This window comes from Anomaloglossus baeobatrachus, chromosome 8 (genome assembly GCF_048569485.1).
Source record: "Anomaloglossus baeobatrachus isolate aAnoBae1 chromosome 8, aAnoBae1.hap1, whole genome shotgun sequence".
Classification (NCBI taxonomy): Eukaryota; Metazoa; Chordata; class Amphibia; order Anura; family Aromobatidae; genus Anomaloglossus; species Anomaloglossus baeobatrachus.
In genome coordinates this window covers 212,122,826-212,149,577 of record NC_134360.1, presented here as the reverse complement: position 1 = coordinate 212,149,577, position 26,752 = coordinate 212,122,826, and the positions used below count along the sequence as shown (strand labels likewise).

General features: G+C 45.1%; 1 protein-coding gene across 4 annotated transcripts in view; it reads right to left on the bottom strand.

Annotated features, from left to right (window-relative positions):
* Window positions 1-26,752, bottom strand: part of PAPPA2 (pappalysin 2) — a 324,687-nt gene that overhangs the window by 192,757 nt on the left and 105,178 nt on the right. For all 4 annotated transcript variants that reach the window (XM_075320150.1, XM_075320152.1, XM_075320151.1 and 1 more), the window contains exons 3-4: window positions 24,457-25,513; window positions 511-656 (exon numbers count right to left, since the gene is read on the bottom strand). In XM_075320150.1, the coding sequence (XP_075176265.1) occupies window positions 511-656; window positions 24,457-25,513 (1,203 nt within the window). The remainder of the gene's footprint in view (window positions 1-510; window positions 657-24,456; window positions 25,514-26,752) is intronic.

Here is a 26,752-nt window from a genome sequence, read left to right as displayed (position 1 = left end):
TCTGGTCATATGGGTATGACTTCAGCACAGGTCCTTCTAGTCACTTATTAAAATGATTCTATAATAGAATTAGTATAAATAACAGGGGGCTGAATAGATAGGCAGGAGGGCGGGAATCACTATGAATACCCACCCCAGCTATCAGCTGATTAGCAGCTGCTGCAATCCAAAAAGCTGCCTATTTTACAAACTGTACTTGCTTGTGTTTCAAAACTTATACATCCTAGCTGACAACTAAAGGTATGTATAAAATCAGCAGGGTAGTGCCCGTATAGCACTGGCTTTATGTTATATAGGAAAATCCTGGTGATTGATGCACTTTTAGGTTTATTTTATTACAATATGGGTAACTTAATCAGGGTTGTGTTGGTCCTTCATTGGATACTCCAGTTGGATATGACTTTAAAAAAATAGTAGACCCTAAATATTAAATCAAAAACCATTCACTTGCATCTAGGGTCAATTTTATGGATGTCTCAACCAGTTGTATAAATTATCCACACCGATTACCTTGGACACCAAGGGCATCCTTGTCCCATGGCCATGTTGCAGCTCCAGCGAGCTCCTCCCCTGCAGAACCAGCAAAGAAAACATTCAGGAACAAAGCGCTGCTCAACTGCAAGGCATCTCTCAGTTCCTTTACACTCATATATGCCCTATTAGGATGCAAAAGAGAAGATGAAGCACATTATCATTAAACACATAACATGTCTCTAAAGAACAGTTTTATTTAGTCTGCAATTAGGAAAGTTGTTTATTTGTTTCACAAGATCTAGTGACAATCTCTCAAATGAAATCAAGTCATAACGATAACAACGTCAACTAGCAGAACAGTCGATATAGTGTCATTTTTCAATAATAAATATGCTAAAAAGGAAGCATTAGAGCAAAAGAAAAGCAGTGAAGTGATGCAAAAAGCAATGCAATTAGGACAGATACGGCCATCCAGGGAAAAGGAGGCTGAATGCTGGAATGAAGGTCTGTTCACCATTGAGTACACAGTAAAAAAAGGCTTATTTAATCAAAATGCTCATTTATGTCCCATGTTGCAGATTTTGAAAACCCTAGAAGGGCAGAACATTCCTAGAAAAATGGAATGAAGCCGTGTGCCGTAAGGTTCAGAGATCTGCCTGGATCATTGGCTTGGTTTGATGTGAAGCTCCACCTCTAGAGGTATTTGTAAGAAGTTTTTATTATTAAGAAATTGCATTAAAAGTAATAATTTTATAGTTTTCTAATATAAGATTTAGAATCATTCTCTTCGAGAACTTGGACACCTTTGAAGGCAGTTTCAGGGCATTTTTTTTACTTACATGCACATCTCTTGGCCTAAAAATAACTTTTGAAAATGAGTTTCATATAAGGGGTCTGCTCTAAAATGACAATTCTGCAGTCACTCTCTCATTCTGTTTGACTGCAGACTTGTGAATCCTCACATTGAGCACACTGTGTGCTATGAGGAGTCTCCCATGTCAGAGCCGGGAATGGCGGTCTCGTGGCTGCAAGTGTTGTGATATGCATTATCCTTGCTCAGCCTCAGACAGGCGTCGGCTGAGTTTTTCCACTGCTTTCCAGCCCTGCGGGAGTTAATTTCTGTGGAGTGGTGTGGGGCTATTGGAGACTCAGGTTGCTAATTCCTTTTCAGCTGTCTCCTCCCTATTTAGGGTTGAAGAGTCTCTTTATTGCTGCCGTAATAGCTTCAGTTTATGCTCCTGCGATTCTGGTCTATTAGGCAAACCTATTTTTGGTGACCTGTAGTTTTCTGTTTGAGTGGTGTGGAAGTGTCCCTGTTGTGCGTTTACTTCCTTCTTTATTTTTTATTCCCTTCCATATGGTCTCTCCTTTGTGTGCAGTGTGTACAAGTTTCAGTTGTTTCCCCTGTCCGTGTCATTTGTGGGGCTTGTTATGGTGTGGGGGAGAGGGGGAGTAAGAATAGGGCTTGGACAGGAGTCATGGTCACAGTGGGGTCTCAGAACTGGCTACCATCAAGCCTACCTCTGAGATAGGGGACAGCGCAGGGACCCTGGTCTGAGGGCCAGTATAGGTGTCCCTATTTAGTCATCTTATACTCCGTGATAGTCAGGGAAAGACAAGTGCATCTCTCAGCAGTTTCCAGCAGTTCCAAAGACAATACATGGAGTGGTGTTTCAGTATGCACATCTCCTCTCTATTCAAGATAGAGCTCTACAGAGCCATGTTCTGAAATTCTCCGGTTCGTGAGGGCTCCCAGGAAGTAGAAGTGAGGCAATTAGTAAGTTATCCCTATGCATATTAATATTTTATGAATATCTCTTTAACGCAAAGTGTTTATATAGTAACACAAGTTACTACATGTAAACTGTAAGATAAATTTTAATGGTGGGGAGATGCAAAGGCCAACCCTGGTTATTGAGAAGTTGCTATAGCATGATAACCCAATGACTGTATTGTTGTGCTGTGCATTGTTCTGCATTACACTCGTTGGGTGTTTTGGCGGCATCTGACTCTGTTCACACTGCAGTGTATGACAAACAGTCTGGGATAACTTAGGTGCACAGTCTATATTGGGCGTCGGCTGGTTCTGGTTTCACTGCTCTACAGTTCAGCAGAACTCCTGTTGGCTTGTGATCGTCAGCTGGGAGCGAAAGCTGCTGATCACCACCAGCTGCCCTCATCCTTTATAAGATTCTGGAGACTGAGGCTCAATGCCAGTTATAGCTTTGCTTCCTGGTTCCTGGAGTTAGCCTGTGTATGGTGATCTTCAAGTTGTGGTTCGGCGTGGTGTGTGAGTCTCCAGTCGTGTTATTATTTCCTACCCTTTTTGCATTACTTCCCAGTTCTCATATTGTCCCTCCTTTGTGTTTGAGTGCAGTGTGTATGAGTTTTCGTTACCCTTGTCTGTGATTACTTATGGAGTTTTGGTGACTGGGTGTCCAGCCTGCACCCTGGGTGGGGGGAGGTAGTATCAGGGCTTGGACGGGATACAGGGCTACATTGGAGGCTCTACCCTGGCTACCATCAAGTCTACCATCGAGATAAGGGACAGCCCAGTCTTAAGGTCAGCCTATGAGCCCCTGTTCCATCCGTACTTCCCCGTGACATGTAGTTTGCCGAAATAGACTTGCAAAAATATTTCAAAAGACACCAACAACAGATCTACCATGCATAATATCCATTGAAAAAAACCCTAGAAAATTGCTAAAGTTCCCACCAAGAAATCATTTTTCTGTTCAAAAATTAATTTTAGAATTTCTGTCCTAGAAAAACTGCAAAAGCAAAATGTTCTTCATTTTACGATTTAGTTTCTTTTTTGAACAGAATTCAACTTTTAGAACATTACAATGGCACGTTCCTCCATTGTGTTACATAATATTAGATACATATCCATATTTCTATTACAAAATAATTATATATTACACATTACAATGGATTTTTGTCTAATGTTTAGCTTGGGGCATCTCATTTCTTTTAAAGCCTAAGATTTTGTATTGTTTTCTTGTATGGAATGGACTCTGCCAGGTGAGACGGCTCCAGGAGGTCTGCTGTGGATTTGAGGTTGAGATAAACTGTTGTGGAATTAGAATTTGGTCAGATTTTCATTACTCTTTTTCTATTTTACAAAATTCCTTTGGATGCTGGTTTTTGCTCCTTCCAGGGAATTACAAGAAAGAGCACTGGGATCAAACCCAAACCCTAATCCTACCACAACCCTGTGGACCAAAGAGTAGACTTAACGGAGCCACCTTTGCCAGCCTGGCAAACTGAGTACCAGATGCATGTTCGTGACATTACCGGGACTTTAGACAAGACGTATAACACTTAGATGGGATTTCAAATAACAGTTTCAAACAAAAGAAACATTTCTTATTAGCATAGCTGTTCTTTAAATCATTTCAGCTCTGAGTACTTTAGTTACATGGATTCCGCCTCTGCTCTATCGCTAGAATATTATTAATTCATGTCTGTAGGAAAGAGTTTTATTTTTAATTATATCCATAAAATATTGGAAGTTCTTTTTCAGCAGATTGTGCAAATGTAAAAGAAGATGATCTGAAATTAACTGTTCAGATCCATCTAATTTCCAATGACTTCCAAAGATTTAAATAGTCACAGGTGTAAACCCATATCCCTCACATGTATCAGTGTGAAGGCCTAAGCTATGAATCGTTTCCACATATACCTGACTGAAATGTTGAAGGAATGTATAAACAAACTATGCCTAGGGTCAAGAAGAGCAGATACACTGAAAACCGTTTCGACTCATCATGAATAAGTAACATTCTTGAGTAGACTCTTGTCCACGCCCAGACACACCTGAATAGCTTATTATGGAATGTTGCTGTACAGGAAAGACTGTCCAAAACGTTGTATAAAATGTTATGCTCTGAATACAGGGGGAGAAGAACACAACTGTGCTTCTCCCAAATAGAGATACATCTCTGTGTTGTCATTTTCCTGATTCATATACATCTGCGCAGATCTGATTTGAACTCCTCCTCTGAGACCCTGAGACAGACCCCCTGGAGGTCTCCCCCAACATCAGGACTTCCTATTCACGGTCAAGCTACGTTCCCATGTCCTGCAATGCAATCCGTTGGTGCAATCCGTTAACGGATCCATTTTTACATTTTTCCCAACGGATCCAAAAACAGAATGATTACAGGACATGGGAACGCACCTTCAGACTGATCCACCAAAGTAAAAACAAAACAGTATATCTGTTATAATTAATAGAATATCCTAAAATTTCCCCATGATAAATGTTACACTCATTTGGCTTCCAGGGGTCCGAAATAAAAAAGAGGCAATCGCACCTTAAAGGGAATCATCCAGCAGGCTTTTCATATACAGTGTGTCCACCCATATCCTGTCCACCGCCATTAACTTGAGAACGGCGGGAGCTATAGGCATAGAAGTGGTGTCTAGGTATAGTAAAGTAGCCATGCGCTACACAATGAAACCACCTATAGCGCCACCTGGTGGAAAACAACAGAGTTAGCAGTTTTATCTTTAAAACGTAACGAGATAGAGGAAAAAAAGTGAATTAAAAAATTATAGGGCATCATCAATTCAATACGAATCGACATCTTGCATACAGTAATGCTATGATTAGAACATGTGAAACTCACAAGGTTGCGGACGTGAAGCGATACCTCATGGAGACCTTCCTACAAGTTATTGGGTATGGGGGCTGTGTGGAGTGGCCTCCACACTCACCTGACCTGACCCCATTGGACTTCTTTCTGTGAGGTCAAATCAAACAGCAGGTGTATGCGACCCCTCCACCAACATTGCAGGACCTACCACGACGTATCACAGATGCTTGTGCAAACGTGTCACCTACCATATTGCACAACGTGCAGCAAGATACAGTATGCTGTCCAGAGTCCAGATGGGCATTGCAGCTGACGGTGGCCACTTTGAGCATCAACGTTAAATGAGCGCCATATGCGTGACCAGCACTTAAGGTTTTTGGGAGGTCATGGGTTTCATATAGCATTTCTGTATGAAAGGTGTCGATTTGTATTGAATTGATGATGCCCTACAGTTTTTTTATTCACTTTTTTTCTCTATCTCGTTCCGCTTTTGAGATAAAAATGCTAACTCCGTTGTTTTCCACCAGGTGGCGCTAGAGGTGGTTTCATTGCGTAGCACATGGCTACTTTACTATACCTAGACACCACTTCTATGCCTATAGCTGCCGCCGTTCTCAAGTTAATGGCGGTGGACAGGATATGGGTAGACACACTGTATAAAGTAAAGCCAGTGCTATACTGGGGCTAGGATACTGAATGTAAGCATAACTTTTGTTCTGAGATTGGATGTTTTATTTCAGAAATATGTGCAAGTAAAGTTCCAGCAATGCACTGCTATTTGATTGACAGGTGCAACAGGAAGGGATTATGTGGATCGGGTCTTGCTATCTATTCCCGCTCTGTCTATCTGCCTACGTCAGAATTAAAGTCTATGACGGCAACAGGGGGATGAAGATCAGGCAGGTAGATAGGGGAAGGAATAGATAGCAAGACCTGACCCACGTATTCTCTTCCTGTTGCATCTGTCAATCAAATAACAGTGCATTGATGTTTCATTGACAGGTGCAACAGGAAGGGAATATGTGGGTCGGGTCATGCTATCTATTCCCGCCCCTGTCTGGCTGTCTGGCCTTCCTTCTCCTATCTTTATCATAGATATTAATTCTAGCACAGACAGGCAGGGGCGGGAATAGATAGCAAGACACGACCCACATATCCCTTTCCTGTTGCACCTGTCAATCAAATAGCAGTGCATTGCTGGAACTTTACTTGCACATATTTCTGAATTAAAACATCCAATCTCAGAACAAAATGTATGGTTACCTTCAGCATCTTAGCACCAGTACAGCACTAGCTTTACTTTATATATGAAAATCCTGCTGGTTGGTTCCCTTTAAAACCTCACCAGAATTGCTGTTAATCACAATTTTAAGCTTATGGGTATGTGTCCACGATGAGTTTTTGGTGAGTTTGTGAAAGAAAAACGCACCAAAAATCTCATGTATTTTTTGTTGCATTTTGGTGTGTTTTGTGCCATGCATTTATTTTGTGAATTCAATGGCTGGTCTGGCTACAAAACACAGGAAAAATAAAACACATCAACAATTGACACGCTGTTTTTTTTTCAACACCCAAAACTGTAAGGAAAAAAGAAGTAATGTGCGATCAGCACTTCAGAATTCTCTATGACGCTGTTGGCATAAGGATAGTCTAGCAGATTTGGGCCTCAAACTGCACCAAAAAAAGCATCAAAAATGCACCATGAGCACAAGACCTTAAGGCCACTTTACACGCTGCGATATCGGTACCGATATCACTAGCGTGGGTACCCGCCTCCATCAGTTGTGCGATATAGGCAAATCGCTGCCCGTGGCGCACAACATTGCCCAGACCTCTCACACTACTTACCTGCCCTGCGAGGTCGCTGTGACCGGCGAAACGCCTCCTTTCTAAGGGGGCGGTTCGTTCAGCGTCATAGCGATGTCACAGCTGTGTCACTGAACCATCGCCCAATAGAAGCGGAGGGGTGGAGATGAGCGGGACGAACATCCCACCCACCTCCTTCCTTCTGCATTGCGACCGGGAGGCAGGTAAGGAGAGGATCCTCATTCCTGCGGTGTCACACGTACCGATGTGTGCTGCCACAGGAACGAGGAACAACTTCGTTACTGCTGCAGCAACGATATTAGAGAATGGACCCCCATGTCACCGATGAGCGATTTTGCACGTTTTTGCAACGATGCAAAATCGCTCATAGGTGTCACATGCGACGGCATCGCTAAAGCGACCGGGTGTGCGTCACAAATTCCGTGACCCCAACGAGATCGCTTGAGCGATGTCGCAGCGTATAAAGCGGCCTTTAGAGTTATGCTGAGATCACGTGTGCTGTAATCATCCATTAGAATGGTTTCTGCAGAAATGCCTTGGGAAAAAAGTTCTGCAAATACAACTTTTTTGTTCGTTGTTAAATAACTGATGTCTGACAGATCCGTTTTTTAACATGGGAGTCTATGAAGAACAGATCCATTAACAGATTGCTATTTAGCTATCCGTTTTCTTTGCATTTGTAACAGATCCTTTTTTCTCTAACGTGATCTGTTTTAAATGGAAATACAAAGCAATCCGTTAATGGATCCGTTCTCCATAGACACCCATGTTAAAAAATCAAATCCAGAAGACATCATTTTGCCAACAAATCTCTAAAAAATAAATCTCTAATAAAATGTTTAAAAAAATGTGAAGTGTGTACTCACTTTCATGATATACTGTACCTAGCAGAGGCAAATGCTACAACTGTTTGATACCCAGATAAGATACTTTCTGTGCATATCTAAGGCATGATATGGGCAGTGGAATGCAGATCTCTGTGTGAGAGACCATCCACCATCGGTACTTGCCAATTATAATTGTTTAGGGTCTGAGGAGTACGATTTTTTTCTTTTTCTGGGGAAGAGGAGGGGGTCTTCGTTTTCTGGGGAGGTCTGCTTTTTTGTGGTGATGTCTGCTTCTTTTGTTGGTGTCTACTTTCTTGTGGTGATGTCTGCTTTCTTTTGTTGGTGTCTGCTTTCTTGTGGTGATGTCTGCTTTCTTTTATTGGTGTCTGCTTTCTTGTGGTGATGTCTGCTTTCTTTTGGTGGTTTCTGCTTTCTTTTGGGAAGGTCTGCTTTCTTTTGGGGATGTCTGTTTTCTTTGGGGATGTCTTTTTTCTTTTGGGGAGATCTGCTTTCTTTTAGGGAGGTCTACTTTTTTTAGGGATGTCTGCATTCTTTTGTGGATGTCTGCTTACTTTTGGGGATGTCTGATTTCTTTTGGGGATGTCTGCTTTCTTTTGGGGAGGTCTGCTTTCTTTTGGAGGTGTCTGCTTTCTTTTGGGGAGTTCTGCTTTCTTTGGGGGATGTCTGCTTTCTTTTGGGGAGGTCTGCTTTCTTTTGGAAATGTCTGCTTTCTTTTGCGGATGTCTGATTTTTTTTGGGGGTGGTCTGCTTTCTTTTGGGGAGGTCTGCTTTCTTTTGGGGAGGTCTGCTTTCATTTGGGAATGTCTGCTTTCTTTTGGGGTGCTCTGCTTTCTTTTGGCGGTGTCTGCTTTCTTTTGGGGATGTCTGCTTTCTTTTGGGGAGGTTTGCTTTCTTTTGGGGATGCCTGCTTTCTTTTGGGGAGGTTTGCTTTCTTTTGGGGATGTCTGCTTTCTTTTGGGGAGGTTTGCTTTCTTTTGGGGAGGTCTGATTTCTTTTGGGGATGTCTGCTTTCTTCAGGGGAGGTCTGCTTTCTTTTGGGGGATGTCTTCTTTCTTTTGGGGTGTCTGCTTTCTTTTGGGGGATGTCTGCTTTCTTTTGAGAATGTCTGCTTTCTTTTGGGGATGTCTGCTTTCTTTTGGGGGATGTCTTCATTCTTTTGGGGTGTCTGCTTTCTTTTGGGGGATGTCTGCTTTCTTTTGAGGATGTCTGCTTTCTTTTGAGAATGTCTACTTTCTTTTGAGGATGTCTGTATTCTTTTAGGGAGGTCTGCTCTTTGATGAAGAGTCCTGCTGTATTCTTTAACTTTTTTGGCTGTTTTGACATTTCCTTATGGAACTTGCAACTAGGGCTTATTTTTGGAATAGGGCTTATGTCTTAAGCATACTTCAAAAAGCCCCCAAAATCCTACTAGGGCTTATTTTTGGGGTTGGTTTCCTTTTCAGGGGAAACAGGGTGTAAAACAACATTTAACAACTTCCTATCATTTCCTAGAAATATGTATACTTTCTTGGAGATGCTCAGTTCCATTTTCTTGATCAATGTCAATTCTTTTGTCAATTACCAAGTATTAGAAATCAATGATTTTCCCAGTCGATGTGTATCCTGCACTTATTCCTAGACATTGGACTCATTGTTATTCAAAACCTGTTGATTTCACTGCAATCGGCCAGAAAACTATTGCTGACTTGATTAATTTATTTCTTGGTTCAGCTGAACTAATAAATGCCTCAAATTTAATAAATGGGAAAAGTCAGTGAAATAGCATCCGGCAAAGAAAAAAAAAACAAAAAAAAAAAAACAAACCGTCAGCATATTTGTCATATAGTGTGTATTCATTTCATGCAAGATTGAGATTCGGTTAAAATATGTGTAAATTAGCAATTCAAATTGTTTGTTTATATCTCTTTTATGTGTATGTGTTTATCTTTATTTGTGTGGCAGGAACAATGAACGGGCTGTGTAACTAATGCAACATATCAGGAAGCAGCCTTCCTGCAGAACGTACAGTCAATATCTGATGGAGAAAGACATACCGGGACGGGAAATCAGCAAACACAAAAGGTGCAGCCGCACTCTGTGAGTGCCGAGATATACACAGGCATTGTATGTACAGATTATTAAAAATTGCCTTATGCTATAATTACCATAATTAGAAATGTAAGCTTCTTTATTAAAGGGAACCTGTCACCAAGTTTTCTCAATGTAAAGTACGGCCACCACCTTTAAGGCCTCTTTTAAAGTTTTTTAGTAAGCTGTTTATACCGTATTTTTCGGTTTATAAGACGCACCTGATTATAAGACGCACCCCAAATTTAGAGATAAAAGAGGTAAAAAAAATGAGGTCCGTTTTAACATCCAGTGGTCTCTTACCGGGTGGGGGATGGCAGCGGTGGTGGAGCAAGGTCATAGGAGGCAGGGGCAGTGGTGGAGCAGGTCGATGCTGCGGACGGCGGGTGTCCCAGATGCTCAGAGGTAGCCAACTTACAGAAACTGTTGGTGGTGCGGACTTCAATGAAATGGCGCCCAGAGTCAGCGCGTGCACAGATTGAGCTATTGGCTCAATGACGAGCCGAGATCTCATCTGTGCAAGCGCCACCATCGGGCGCCATTTCCTTTAAGTAGCTGCTTCGAGATCAATGGGCTGGAGGCAGCACGCGCGCAGGTGAGATCTTGAGCCGAGAGCTCCACCTGCGCACGCATTTCCTTCGGGTGCCGTTATTTGAACCCCACTCCGCCAACATTTTCAAGATGCCCGTGCGTCACAGCCCGCCACCACACCGGTCCCAGCACAGTCTGCCAGTGTATAGACCTCATCAGCACGCCCTGCTGTCACACAGGCCCCGCCAGCACAGCCTGCTGCCACACAGGCCCCGCCAGCACAGCCCACTGCCACACAGGCCCCGCCAGCACAGCCCACTGCCACACAGTCCACACCAGCACAGCCAGCTGCCACATTGGCACCGCCAGCACAGCCCACTGCCACATTGGCCCCGCCAGCACAGCGCCTACCTCCTGCGACCTTTTTCCACTACCTCCCGGTAAGGTGCATTTGGATTTTAAGACACACCCCTCATTTTCCTCCCAATTTGCATCTTATAATACGAAAAATAGGGTAAGTCTCCAATACCTTCTGTATAGCACAAAAAATGCCTTTTATTATACATTATATCATACATTACCACATACAATACTTACTATACACTATACCCTACATCATACATACATTATTAAGAATACATATCACAGGATACACATTACAATACATCACAATTCACATGACGCAATATTCACAATACACGGAGGAGATTATTCACATTACACTACATAACAGTGGAATGACATGATCGGTGTCTTCTTGGACAGGAACGGTCCACCACTCTTTAAGGGTACTTTACACACTGCAACATCGCTAGCTATCTCGTTAGCGATGTGACACGCCAGATCGCAGATAAGATTTGCCGAGATCGCACATAGGTCAATTTTTTTATAAGCGCAGGTCACATGTGCGATCTCGGCAAATCGTATGTGTGATCTGGCATGTTACATCGCTAACGAGATTGCTAGCGATGTCGCAGCGTATAAAGCACCCTTTACAGTCATACACACAAAGGCCACCAATCACTCTCCTTCACAGGTGTACTTTGCTCAGACTTGCCAAGGGCAGAGCAATTACTGTACTGCTTATGCACCGGCTTTCCTTCTGGGTCATCGGCGCTCTTTGGCCTCTCCCAGTGCAAGAGCATTACAGTATTTTCCTCTACCCTCAGCAGATTAGAGCAAAGTATGCCTGCGCAGGATTGTGATTGGTGGCCATTGTGTGGATGACGTAGAACACGTCATCCACATGAAGTAAGTGTAAGACCTGTTAACATTTACATATATAGGTTAGAAGACTGTGAACTTTTCCTTGTTATGCTGCCACCTGCTGTCAAAACAAAGAACAGCGGGCACAAACCCCTGCTGCTTGATTTACTTGGTACAGTCCTGAACAGGATATGAGGAGGAGCTAGTTTTGTTTGGTAGCTGTTTATGCTGAGGTGTGTGTGTTCGGACATGCTGAAGAAGGCAAGGCCGCATTCTGCCCTGCTGAACAAGGTCCAAGTACCTGAGTGTTCGTGACATCTCCCCAAGACACAGATCCAAGAAAGGCTGGATGTGGAGCGAGGAGCCAGACAGCACGGGCAAATTACAGAGACGGGACAAAGACTGAACTTTAAAGGTGTCTGCCGGCGGAATACGGGCCCCAACGGTGACGAGGTACCCCACGCTGAAACCTGCAGTTAAGTGTGCACACTACTTTTAGTTAGGGACAGATAGGAAAAGACTCTGCACTGTGTTATGCAAGTAAGGTAACAAGGACTCTGCGGTTTTTTTGTTTAATAAGGATTTTTGTGTTTTGCTTTTGGGAGTACAATCTGAGGCTTCCCACCCTTGACAAGCTATTCAAAGTGGTTGTATGTATATTACATTATATCTACTGCTGTGCACATTCCCGCTTTTCTCTCCCTCCTTTCCCGCACTATTCCTCCACCTGTGTTGTGCAATATGTTATTAAATTTGCATTGATTAACCCCCGTTGTTCCGTGCAGTCCTTGCGTATCCTGTTACCTGCAGGTTATTACATTTGGCGTAGTCGGCAGGATACACAGGCTGGTACGGAACAATGGACGGACAGGGTGGTGTCGCTGATGGAGGTGTTCTAATACAACCTGATGGGGGAATACCAGCAAGGCAGCTGTCCCTGGGGGCTATGCTGACCCATATACCAAAATTTACTGGCAACAATGTACCTCTCCATGACTGGGCGCAGAGAGTGAGGGGCATGTTGAGAGTAGCAGGAGTGACTGCAGAAAATCAAGGGGAGATATTGCTGATTGCCCTTGAAGGCCATGCTCAAGAGACTATTTTATTGCGCCCTGAGAGTGAACGAAAGACGTTAGAGTAGGTGGTGAAGATTCTTGAGAGAGTGTATGGCGGGAAACCAGAAGCAGGAGATTTACAGGCGCAACTGTTCTACAGGCTGCAGGGTGAAGAAGAAGGTCTGCCACAGTATGCAAATGCACTCCAGAGAATAATGAGACAAATGCTTACAGCAGAGCCAGAGCTAGCACAAACCCCCGGTTACGCTGACCGTACCCTGCGAGATCAATTCCTCCGCGGATTACATAACCCCAAGATCAAAGGTGCCCTCCGTGAACGGCTCAGGGTAGAAAAAAAACTAACTTTCCAGGAAATATTGGAAGAAGCAGACTCCCGCGCACAAACTGAAAATTGCGACCCGCAGAACGCCTGGGGAGAAGTTTGTATGCATAAGATAGTCCCGGGTGAGAAAAACCGAGAACCGAGCCATCTTGAGGCTAAAGTCGATCAGTTACAAGAGATGGTTACTGCTCTACAAGAGTTGCTGAAGAATATGCAAGCCCCGGCGTCAGAAGTAAGAACGACAGCACCGCGGCCAAACACCCGCACGCATACCTATCAATAAGAGAGGGGACAGATCGAGCAGAGACGATCGAGACCCACTGGAGAGTACCAGTGTTGGAACTGTGGAAATCAGAACCATTTATTCCGACACTGTCCGGAGAGGAAGACGTCTCAAGAAAGACCGCCGTTAAACTAGTGCCTCCCTCCATGGATGGGCACATGGCGGGGAGACCAACTGAGCTTAGAGAAAACCAACGCCCTGAAGATATAGCAGCCAGCACGCCGACGATCATGGCCGAATTTGAAGGGAAAGAAGTAAGATGCTTGATGGATACTGGGTCCCAAGTGACCACCATGCCAGAACAGTTCTTCTACCAACATTTTGGACAAACTGTATCCATTGACAAAGGGGCACATATCAAACTGAGGGCTGCAAACAATCTTCCCATTCCGGTTGTAGGGGTCGTGTGGATGAACATACGTGCATGTGGCCAGAACTTAGGCAAAAAAGGGATTGTGTTAACGGCGGGCCGGTACGACAGAGAAGTGCCGGCTATCGTGGGTATAAACGTCCTGAAAGAATTAGACCAGTTGCTCTTCAACAAGGGGGGCTGTGATTACTGGAAGACGACAGTTGCTAACAGGCCCGCCCAAAAGGTCTTCCAACACCTTATCCGTGCCCGAGGACTGTGGAGGAATGGTGGGAGCCGCTACCCGGTGGGGAGGGTTCGAGTCCCAAGACAGACAACAATTACTCTACCTTCAAATCGTGAGACAGTCCTCACCTTGCCAGTTGGAGCCCACCGTACACTCGAGGGGATGGAGGTGTTGGTGGAGCCTTACCGTGGTGAAGAGAACGGAGATGAACCGTTGGTGGCTCGCACTTTAGCAACAGTAAGAAATGGAAGAGTCCCTTTCCGTTGCGTGAACACCGGTGAACAGGCCTACACCTTGACCTCGGGAGTTGTTCTGGCCCATGTCTACCTGGCGCCTGAAGAGGTGGCGACCGCAGAATCGATTGAATTGCAGCCCATGGCAGGGGAAGCCTGGACTTGGGCTGTTTCTATGGAAAGAAAAGAGAAACCCACTGATCAGTGGAACAGTCGCGTCATCTTAGGGCAGATGGGAGTGGACCTGAGCCCCTTCGCTTCGGAGCAAGCCCAAGCCATAGAAGACTTTATTTGGGAGAATCAAGCCACGTTCTCCCGTCACGCAGAAGATTTTTGCTGTACTGACAAGATTCAGCATGAAATACCCACTGGAGATGCCCCACCGATCAGGGAAAGGTACAGACAAATACCCCCAAAGTACTACCAAGAGGTAAAAGAGCTCTTGGCGCAGATGCTGAAGAGCGGGGTGGTAAGAGAAAGTCAGAGTCCATGGGCTGCCCCAATCGTGCTGGTCAAGAAAAAGGATGGGTCTACCCGCTTCTGTGTTGACTACCGCAAGCTTAATGGATGCACGGTTCGTGATTCCTACCCTCTGCCCCGGATAGAGGAGTCCCTGTCGGCGCTGGGAAAGGCACGTTACTTCTCCTCCCTTGATCTGGCCAGCGGATATTGGCAGGTCCCTGTGGCAGAGAAAGACAAGGCCAAGACCACATTTATTGTACCCATGGGACTCTTCGAGTTCAGTCGCATGCCGTTTGGACTAAATAATGCCCCAGGAACTTTTCAGCGCCTCATGGAAAGTTGCCTTGGAGACATGAACTTCGAGGCCACGTTGATTTACCTGGATGACATAGTAGTGTATTCTGCAACCTTCGAAAAACATCTAGAAAACCTGGGTCAAGTGTTTCAGCGGTTACGGGCCCATGGGCTTAAACTGAAACCAAAAAAATGCCGGATCTTTCAGGAAGAGATTGAATATCTCGGACACAAGGTGTCGGAAGCCGGCGTACAGCCCTCCGATGGGAAAGTGAGAGCAGTGCTACAATAGCCCACACCCAGCACAGTGCGGGAGGTTCGAGCTTTCCTGGGGCTAGCCGGATATTACCGTCGCTTTATCAAAGATTTCGCGAAGGAGGCAGAACCTTTGCATGAATTGCTCCGAGGGACTGCGAAAGGACCAAAAGCACAGAAAATTTGCTGGGGACCAAGACAAGCAGAAGCCTTACACCGATTGAAAGAGGCCTTGGTTAGCACCCCTGTGCTTGCCTATGCAGACTATAACCTCCCTTTTCGGTTGTATACAGACGCAAGCCTCTACGGCCTGGGTGCAGTACTGGCCCAGGTACAGAATGGTACTGAACGGGTGATTGCATATGGAAGTCGGACGTTACGGGAAGCCGAGCGCAACCCCGAGAATTACAGTTCCTTTCGGCTGGAGTTACTGGCACTAGTATGGGCAATAACCGAAAGGTTCTCGGAATATCTCACGGGAGCCCAAATTGAAGTCTATACGGATAATAATCCCCTGGCTCACATCTCCACCGCCAAACTGGGAGCAATGGAACAGAGGTGGCTGGCACGACTCTCCAGATACAATTATCATGTGCAGTACCGCTCCAAGCATGAAAATCAGAATGCGGATGCCCTTTCTCGTGTTACCACCGAAGCCCCAGTGGGGGAGAGAGATGAACAGTTGGAGGAAGACGAAATTCCGGACTTCAGTAAATTCACCGCTCAAGTGGTAGAGGCTCGTATGCTGGAAATTACATCGGGCACGACATCACGCCTGCTTGGCCAAACCAGAGAGGAATGGGTGAAAATCCAGTCATCTGACCCAGAACTGCTTCAAGTGAAAGAGTGGGTGATCCAGCAGCGCAAGCCTAGAAAGGAAATACGGGCCACGCTGTCGCACGTGGCCCTCCAGATTCTCAGCCAGTGGGATAAGCTGTCGGTGCAGGAAGGGATGCTGTATCGGAAGGTGCACCTAGCTACAGAGTTGGAAGTACGGTGGCAAGTAGTGATACCCCAGAAGATGGCAGTACCATTGGCCCGAGAGGCGCATGAGAAGGGAGCCCATTTCGGACCGGACAAGACTTACCAGTGGTTGCAAAGAATAGTATACTGTCCTCAGATGCTTGGGGCAGTAGAGAAGGCCTGTAAACTGTGCCGTTCCTGTGAGTTAAGTAAAGCTCCCCCACAGCGAGCACCAGTACAGACTATTGCAACCAAAGAGCCATTGGAAGTACTCATGATCGATTATCTGAAGATTGGTCACTCCCACCGGGGCTATCAGTTCTGCCTTGTGATGACAGATCACTTCTCCAAATTTGCAGTGGTGACGCCCACCAGAGATCAGACGGCTGAATCAGCTGCTCGAGCCATCAGTGATGACTTTATCCGGGTGTACGGCTGCCCCAAAAGAATACATTCCGACCAAGGGGCTTGCTTTCAGGGCGGTGTCATGAGAGAGCTGCAAAGGATTTACGGAATGCAGAAGTCAAGGACTACGCCTTATCATCCACAGGGCAACGGAGCCTGCGAGAGATTTAACCGGACCCTCCTACAAATGCTACGCACGTTAGAGGATGATCGTAAGAATCACTGGCCCGGCTATCTCGCAGAACTCGTGTGGGCGTACAATAATCGTGTCCACTCCACCACTGGGTACACCCCGTACGTGCTACTGTTTGGAAGATCCGGAAGAGGCATTGAAGAGCTGAACCTAGCTCCCCCCAAGATCAGTGAAAGTCAGAGTGTGGGTTCCTGGGTTGACTGTCAACGTTGACGGCTAGAGACTATCCATCGAATTGTCACCAAGCGGCTGCAAGAAAAGACACATCCACAGCGGAAACCTGTGTGTGAAACCCCGTTCTTGCCAGGGGACCGAGTACTAGTTGCAGAGAAGCACCCGAGATACAAGTTGAGCGAGCGCTGGAAAACAGAGCCTTACATTGTGATCAGAAGAATCTCGCCCCACGGATCAGTATACGAAGTGAGAGGCGAGCAAAGAGGCAGCACCCTCATCCTGCATCGCAATATGCTGAGGCCCTGCTATTCAGAAGACAGGACCAGACAAAGTACCTCGGAGACGGTGCCCGTGCCCGTTCCTGTTACCCTCGAAGAGGGCTCTGACGATGAAGAATGGTGGCGGGCCCCAACCAACCCAGCAGACTGGGAGAGATCCACGCCCCCATCCGTTCAAGGCACAGGTGCCACCCCTGCAGAGCAGGAGTCACTAATCTCCAGAGATGGGGACGGGAATACTGTACTCCCTGATACGGCGCCGACGTCTGGTGACTTAGCCGTAGTACCACGCCGGACTGAGCGGGCTAATGCTGGTATTCCCCCTGATCGGTACTTGGCAGATGAATTTGTGTGTTCTGTCACTGGATCCTGTTTTAAGACATTGGCTCCCAAGCAACAGGTTGTGAAGCAGGGCAGGAGTTGCCACCGTGTGCCCCTGTGCAGAGCACCTCAGGAGAGTATCGGCCGGGATGGCCGAGGTTAAAGAGGGGGGGAAATGTAAGACCTGTTAACATTTACATATATAGGTTAGAAGACTGTGAACTTTTCCTTGTTATGCTGCCACATGCTGTCAAAACAAAGAACAGCGGGCACAAACCCCTGCTGCTTGATTTACTTGGTACAGTCTGAACAGGATGTGAGGAGGAGCTAGTTTTGTTTGGTAGCTGTTTATGCTGAGGTGTGTGTGTTCGGACATGCTGAAGAAGGCAAGGCCGCATTCTGCCCTGCTGAACAAGGTCCAAGTACCTGAGTGTTCGTGACATCTCCCCAAGACACAGATCCAAGAAAGGCTGGATGTGGAGCGAGGAGCCAGACAGCACGGGCAAATTACAGAGACGGGACAAAGACTGAACTTTAAAGGTGTCTGCCGGCGGAATACGGGCCCCAACGGTGACGAGGTACCCCACGCTGAAACCTGCAGTTAAGTGTGCACACTACTTTTAGTTAGGGACAGATAGGAAAAGACTCTGCACTGTGTTATGCAAGTAAGGTAACAAGGACTCTGCGGTTTTTTTGTTTAATAAGGATTTTTGTGTTTTGCTTTTGGGAGTACAATCTGAGGCTTCCCACCCTTGACAAGCTATTCAAAGTGGTTGTATGTATATTACATTATATCTACTGCTATGCACATTCCCGCTTTTCTCTCCCTCCTTTCCCGCACTATTCCTCCACCTGTGTTGTGCAATATGTTATTAAATTTGCATTGATTAACCCCCGTGGTTCCGTGCAGTCCTTGCGTATCCCGTTACCTGCAGGTTATTACATTAGCAGGAGGGTGATGGTTGCAACAAAAGAGGAGGTGCTGAAGCAAGACCAGCAATGCCCATTAAACTGGACCACACTGAATGGGGGTATAATAAAAGGTATTTTTTGTGCTATGCACAAGGGATTGGGGACTTATTAATAGCTTACCAGAATACTGTAAAAAAGACCTTAAAATTGGTGGCCATACTTTATATTGGGAAAACCTAGTGACAGCTTCTCTTAAAGAGGTAGTCCAGCAATTAAAACTTGACTCCTACTCAAGGTAATTGGTTCAAAGGAAAAATCCTTAAAGGGGTTGTTCCATCTTCTTAAACGGATACAAATCTAAAGAGTTAAGGGTGCTTTACACGCTGCGACATCGCTAGCGCTCTTGATAGCAATGTGACACGCCAGATCGCAGATAAGATTTTCCGAGATCGGACATAGGTCATATATTTTATTTTTTAAGCGCCGGTCACATGTGCGATCTCTGCAAATTGTATGTGCGATCTGGCGTGTTACATCGCTAACAAGATCGCTAGCAATGTCGCAGCATGTAAAGCACCCTTTATTGAATAGAAGCAGCAACTTTACAACTCCCTAGACAAGGAACACAACACTTATAAACTCTTTGCTATAGAGCTGGCGAACATTGCTCTAAAGCTACGTAGATCGCTTGATCCGGCTAACTTCAGTGCCCTTTTGACGCTGCAGAAGCAAAGCTGCCTCTGTTTTCAGCATCAAAGTTCACGCAGTTTAGATGAATGATCTGACCTATCACTGATCAGGAGCGCAACACCCCTCAGTTGGGTTGCTCATTGTCCAAAAATTCTAGGAGAACCTGTAAAAATAGGGCACTTTTTTAAACCTATCCATGAAAAGGTTTAGTCGTCCGTGATTTTTTTGAAGCTGAAAAAAAACGGATACAGATTATTTTTACTGAAATTATCATAATTTCACAGTTGATAATGAATGCTGCTAAAGTCTACATACCCTGTTTTTCCAAAAATAAGCCCTCCCCATAAAATAAGTAGTGCCGTTCCTTAGGCAGGCTTTACACGTTGCGACATCGCAAGAAATTGCTAGCGATGTCGAGCGCGATAGCACCCGCCCCCGTTGTATATACGATATCTGGTGTTAGCTGCCGTAGCGAATATTATCGCTACGGCAGCGTCACACACACATACCTGGTCGACGACGTCGCTGTGACCGCTAAACAATCCCTCCTTCAAGGGGGAGGTGCGTACGGCGTCACAGCGACGTCAACGCAACGTCACTAAGGGGCCGGCCAATAGAAGCGGAGGGGCGGAGATGAGCGGGACAAAACATCCCGCCCACTTCCTTCCTTCCGCATTGTCGGTGGACGCAGGTAAGGAGATGTTTGTCATTCCTGCGTCTTCACACACAGCGATGTGTGGTGCTGCAGGAACGACAAACAACATCGTATCTGTAGCAGTAACGACATTATGGAAATGAATGACGTGACACAGATTAGCGATATTTTATGCTTCTGTGCTCGCTCATCGTCGCACCTAGGATTTACACGTTGCGATGTCGCTACCGGCGCCGGATGTGCGTCACTAACGACTTGACCCTGACGATATATGGGTAGCAATGTCGCAACGTGTAAAGCCCGTCTTAGTCCTTTGTGTGTATGAAGGGCTAGTGAGCAGAAGTGACCACCGCTCAGGAGTTGTTCAATGTTCAGTTCTAAAGCCCGCTTTACACGCTGCAATGTATCTTACGATGGGTCGGCGGGGTCACGTCGTAAGTGACGCACATCCGTCATCGTAAGGTACATTGCAGTGTGTAACAGCTACGTGCGATTGCGATTGAACGGTAAAACGTTCATCGCATGCACGTCATTCATTCCTCATGAATTGAACATCAGATTGTTCATCGTACCCGGGGTAGTGCACATCGCAGTGTGTGACACCACGGGAACGATGAACAGATCTTTCCATTACTACGACTGCTCCTTTTTAAGTACTATGTTCCCTAATGAAAAATAAAAATATCCCCCATACTGGCGCCAGGTCTTCCGAAGCTCACGTATCATTGTTTTTTCTTGTTTTTCACTCTCACTTCCATCAGATGACAAGTAGAGATGAGCGGACCCATGGTTGTTTGGTTCGGCGGGTTCAGCCAGAGTTTAGATAAAGTTTGGTTTGGGACCTGGACTTGACCTGAACCCTAATGGAAGTCACTAATTGGGCAGCTCGGTCTCAGCTCACATGCAGCCAGCCATAAACAGAACACTTCCGGGAGAGGGTAGGTGAGGTTTTTTCATTTTTTTTGTTTGGTGCACACTGCATAAGATCATGCTCTTATTACCCCCCAGTGCGAGCTAATGATACACTGCAACAAGCAGCTCGCACTGGGCTGAGCACCGAGTGTACCCGAGCACAGCGATGCTAACACAAGTGGTATGTAAAGCACCTGAACTCCAAACTGTTTTGGTTTTTTTTGTAGTCTGTGTTTAGTACGAACACCGAACCCTGATCCTTGGGGTTCGGCTTATCTCTAAAATTAAGGTCGAACTCCATACAACTACATCTGACCAGCCCAATTCTTGTATCGACTAGAGGTCAGAGCTCTACAGTCCCTGAAGGCCCCTGTGTGGACTAAAACAATCGGCTATCGAGTGTATCATATAATACCTTAAGGGCTGTTTCCCACGTCAGTGATTCTGGTATGTGCCAGTTTTTATACGTACCAAAATCATGAACATGCGCACACCTGTTATTATCAATGGGTCTCCGCACACATCAGTGATTTTTCACTGACCGTGACTCCATGAGGCGTGCATGCGTGTCTGTGTGCTCCGCACGGAGACATGTCCTTTTTTTTCTGGCATCACTGATGTCCCACGGACCACACTATGGTGTGGTCCATGAATCATGTACCAGAAAAACATAGAAATTCAAAATAATAAGCTTTTCATACTCACCTTCTCTGTGTGCTGCCTCTGCTGGCTGCTGCTTCAGAGCCGGCTGCTTATTCTCATGCATATTCATGTATGCAGCCACAGCCAACCCGGAAGTAGCTACAGCAGGGGTCAGCGGAAACAGGAAGCACAGCAGAGCCGAAGAGTTCAGCACCTCAGACAGTAGGAGCGGGAACAGGTGAGTATACGTGCATGTGCAATCACGTATCACAGAGTACGGATCACAGATTGCACATTAAATCACGGCACACGGAGGGACACATGCGTTTTTAACACATCAGTGAAAAACGTCTGTGTTTTTCACTGACGTGTGAAATAGGCCTAACTGGGAGAAGGTGCAGCTTAAAAAACAAGATAAACCAAATAAGAAACAATCTGTCAGAAAATGGCAATTTTCTAAAGGCTCTAATTCAGGGCAGGGTCCACTTCAGAATATCACTAGCAGGAGAAAAGAGCCAGGGGAAGTTTTAAAAAGTTACACTTGCCACATGATAGGGAAGGCTAAATTACATCATAGAAAACACCTTCTGGCAGAAAAGGAATCAACGCAAACAAAAGATGATCAGAACCTGGACAGAGACCAAACCTGACTGTGGCTCTGGGGAAAAGGCAACAGATTACAGAACAGAGGATTGCTGGATCAAATCCCGAGGCATGACAGTAGCCCATTAGTGGCCGCTGATTGGCTGCAGAGCTCACGTGACATATTGTGACGCAAGACCCGGCATACCTGGTACCAACATTGCTGGAATGGCGCCAGTATTTGACGTGAGTACTTGTATAAGGTGTTTTTAGTTTACATTGGGAATATAATATTCAAGAAGGGGCTGTCCGAGTATTAAAAAATGCTATAAATAAATATTAATTTAATATCTTGCTAAATAATAACTAGAAAGATTATGTTATAGGTATTACATGTGTATCATTGATTATTTATTTTGTCTATAAAACATCTTTTGACTTGTAGCTTAAAATACCTACATATGAGGCTCTTATCACACTACTATTATGCCTTTCATTATTAACATGAGCTATGTCAGATTTATAATTTTTCCAACAAATATTAAGTAATTAAAGCTGAATCTTTTTAATTACAGTATATTAGGGATCATCAAGTTTCCTTGGAAGGTCACATGATTTTGATACAAAGAATTATGTTGCAGAATTTACAATCCTTATATGATCATTACCACTTGAGACTCGATCAAAAACATAAAACATTAATGTGACAAAGCCTTAAGATGCTATTATATGTAGAGGTTCTGTGAAGTGCAAAATCAGACTTTATAATGTTTTTTTACTGCATGGCTTGTATAGGTGAGGCCCAATGAAACTAGGGACATCACCAGTACAAGCTAATCAGATGATATTACATCGTAAAATGCTTAAAACTGATCTTTGAAAACACATCAGAATAGCTGTTATGATCCTATATGATACTTTAATTAATTTTCCTATCTACAGCTCCTCAGTGTGCCTCCTCCCTCCTGCTGTTTAGCTCTCACACTGTTCAGTACAAGCTGCAGCTGCTAGTCAGGCTGGGTAGGTGGAAAATGAATAGACTTGGGCTTCTAAAATGCTATATCGTGTACTCTGTTTATATTGTAAAATCTGGTTACATATCCGCTATGTAAGGAGTCTGTCAAGTCGAAAAGCCATTTCAAAGTAAGTACATCTCCTTTTAAAGCCCATTACACTAAAATGAGAGGTACCTTTAGTTTAAAAATTCTTTGACTAATTTTGGAGAAAACATTCCTTAGGTTCATATACAAATTAGGTGCTTGACGCAGCGTGATCAGGGTCGTGTGGTCAAAGCCCTCTTCCTCAGTTTTGTCTGCTAGCGCTATACTGATTCCATTGATTGAGCGTGGGCTTCACTTGCATTAGTGCTGTCTTTGAAGAAATTATGTGTCATAACATCGGTGTATTCCCAGACATGGAGCAAACTTGAACCCAGAAAAATGCTCAAGTGAAGTCAGTGTTGTTATTCAATGCAGCGGGGTAGAGGTCAGCCAACAAAATTGTCACAGGCAGGGTGCCCCAGACTGCACAGACATACACACAGTACTTCGAGCACCTGATTTACAAATGTATAGGGGGTGTAACCCCTACTAAGGACTTTGTTTTACTGTGACTTTAAGAGACAGGGCTCATCTGCTTAACACAATGGATTGGCCCGCGTCTCCCCTCCTGTTTTGTGTTGCTTGGTCTGGTCCGAAAAAAGTGCAGGTAGAAGAAGGAAGTGAAAGGGAGAGAGGGTTCCGGGATACCCAAAGAGAGAGACGCCTGAGGGAGTTGGTACCTGACCTGGTAGAAGACGTCGCCTGGATGAGTCCAGCTTTCTCATGATTTGAGGGATGAAAAGCATTTCCGTCCATTCCAAAAGATGTACGCACCTATGTACCCTTTCTTCTACTACGAGACCGGTTCTTCGGACAGTGCCGTGAGTCTGCACCCAGGTGCATCGGGTAGGGAACAGTTTAGGCCTCTGTAGCTAGAGTGTGGTGTCCCCATAGTCCCGATAGGGGATACCAGTTAGGATAGTGGGTAGAGTAGAAGGAGCTGCTTCCCATATATTATTAATTTATTGGTTCTATATTGTTGAGTACTGTGATAGTTGAGGTGACAGAGCAACTTGCCTCAGCTTGAGAGTTCAGCTGCTATTGTGTGTTTTTGCCCATCTAAGCATTACCCCTCTTTCCCTACTGCTTTTGTAGCCTGTGTTTGTAACCTTCCCCCAATAAACTATTCCTTGGTTTTATCCATTAGTCTGTCTGGTACCGCACCTTACTCTGCATTGTGGTGTCCCTTGGTCATCGTTGTACATGAACCTGAAGAAGACTATTTCCACAGATATTTAACCAAAGATGAGGCTTTTCTTAGTGCATGCTCCCCTATAAAGACCTGTGCTGGCTTTGAAACATTTCTGACTTGACCAACTCCTTTTAGTTATCAAAGTAATGTTTGCTACATCTATACCTCTTCACATTGACCATATTCATTAAAACATTACAAATGCAAAAGTCGAAATCCACCAAATGTTTACATAAAGCTTTGGCACTGGGGTTTTGCGATCCTTAATGTCATTATTTTACCTGTGCTTGAGAATAAAATTTTTGCATCCTTAACAATTTTTAAAAAAAAAAAATGTCAATATGAAACTACCAATTCCTTACCTTCCCCTTGCATCAGGATCAAAGCATGTCTTTGTGCTATTTCCAGATTCTTTGCTTGGACAACAGTCTCCATCATCATAGTCATCCCTTGCTGTGTTGCATTCAAGGTGGCACAACCCATCACCCTTCTTACTGGAACTACAAGGCCTGAAGAAACCACAGTCTCCACCGTCATAGCCAGTAAGGGGGTGTTTACACTCAGGGTCACACTGATCATTGCCAACTCTGCCTGGTTCACATCCAGGCAATACTACTCGATTCCGTAAGCTGGAATTACGAATGTGTACTACATTAAGTTGCCACTGGATGCCATGTGGACTGTAAGCATTGGACAAGGTTTCATGCTGTCTCTCAATCTGTTCACTGCTTACCAATGGTCTGGATCCATCATCTTCAAACACATTAATCACCCGATAATGGACCACTTTTTCCCATTTTACTCCCGATCTGCTATACCCGCTATTCACTTCTGGCAAATCACAAAGTGTTCGACCACAGGGAGGGAGTGAAATAGTGGAGATCATTTCCTTTTCTGGCACAATCCCTGGTGTAACTTCTGGATAGACTCCATCTTTATATAGACTCCATACAATACTAGACAATATGGAATCACTTTGCATTAGTGGTAAAGTTTCAGAAGTTCTTCTCAGGGCTTCCGATCTCAGCTGATGTTGAGTTCTAACCTCTGACCACAGGCGTAAAGAGAAAAGGTGACCCCGAAAGTAGTGACCCGTTTCTGAGTTGTCTCCTCCAAGCATAAGGGATCTACACAATGAAATAAAGTGACTATGGAGGGGACCCAATAGACCTTTGGCCCCAGAAACCTCAGATCCATCGATGTAGAGCAAAATTTGTTGTCCATCATAAATGGCAGCCAGATGAGTCCAGATACCAGGCTTGTAGCGATGTGGAGACATCAAGACAGTAGCGCTCTGAGAGCGGTCAGTTCGAAGTGAGAAGTAGAAACGTGCGTCTCTCTTGGTGTCTGATACAGCTGGGCGAATACCGACAGACCAGCCACGGTCACTGGCCACATGTGAGCAATTATCAAACATGCCTGAAATAAAAGAGAGAACTGGTAAAAGAACTTACAAAAATCCACGTTTTGCTAATAAATTTTACTTTCAGACATTGAAACATATTCTATTATTTTCTAACTTGTTTTTAATCTAATTGTAGATTTATACATTCTGTACATTATTAAGGGAGCAAGCTACTTGATAAAAATACTTCTTTGTTACGTAACAGTTGTCATGCAGTGTTCGGCTTTGCACTCGCTGGGGACTCTGTTCACACTGCAGAGTCTGACAAGCAGCCTGAGACCTCTTAGTTGTACAGCCTGTCACAGGCGTCAGCTGTGTTTTGCTTCACTGCTCTCCGGTATAGCAGTAGTTAATTCCTGCTGGCTTGTAAATGGTTGCTATGAGCTGAGGCTGCTAATGACCATTCACAGCCGCCCTCACTCTTTATAAGGTTCTGGGTCTGGTTGCTAGTCACTGAATATAGCTTCAGCTTTGCTCCTGTATCGGTCCTTATTGTAGTCATCAAGAGCTTGGTGATCTCTTGTGTGCTGTGGAAATATTCCCATTGTTAGTTTATTTCCTCCCTGTGTTTATTTCCTACTGGAGTCGTATTGTCTCTCCATCGTGTCTGATTGCAGTGTACATGAGTTTTGGTTCTTTCCCCTGTCTGTGTTATTTGTGGGATTTGCTTCTCCAGTCCTGGCCCTCTCCTGGAGTGGTGGGAAAAGAGGTGTAAGATGAGGGCTTTAACAGGAGTTAGGGACACGGTGGGGGCTCAGACCTAGCTACCATCAAGCTTGCTTCTGGGATAATCCACAGCTTAGGGTCCCTAGTTTGAGGGTCAAGTTAGAGGTCCATCGTCTGTTACCCTAATTCTCTGTGAGAACAGTAGAGATGAGTCGAATTGTACCTCTACTGGTTTAGACTTAGCCCGAACCCCAATGGAAGTTACTTATTGGCAGTTCGAGTCTCCATCCACCAGTCATATGCAGAATACTTTCAGGGGATGTGGGTGGGGTTTTCCCATTTTTGGGGGGGGTTGCACAGTAGATCTGATCACGCTATTGTTACCCCCAGTGCGAGGTATTTAAATAGTGCAAGTGTCTCCCACCGGGCTGAGCACCGAGCGTATCTGAGCACAGCGATACTCACGCCTGTGGTCAGTATACATAATGCTTCCAAACTTGGAACCTGAACTTTGGGGGGGTTAAAAGTCGGTGTTCAGTCCGAAAACCGAACATTGGGTTTGCTCAGCTCCAGTTAACAGTAGTTCA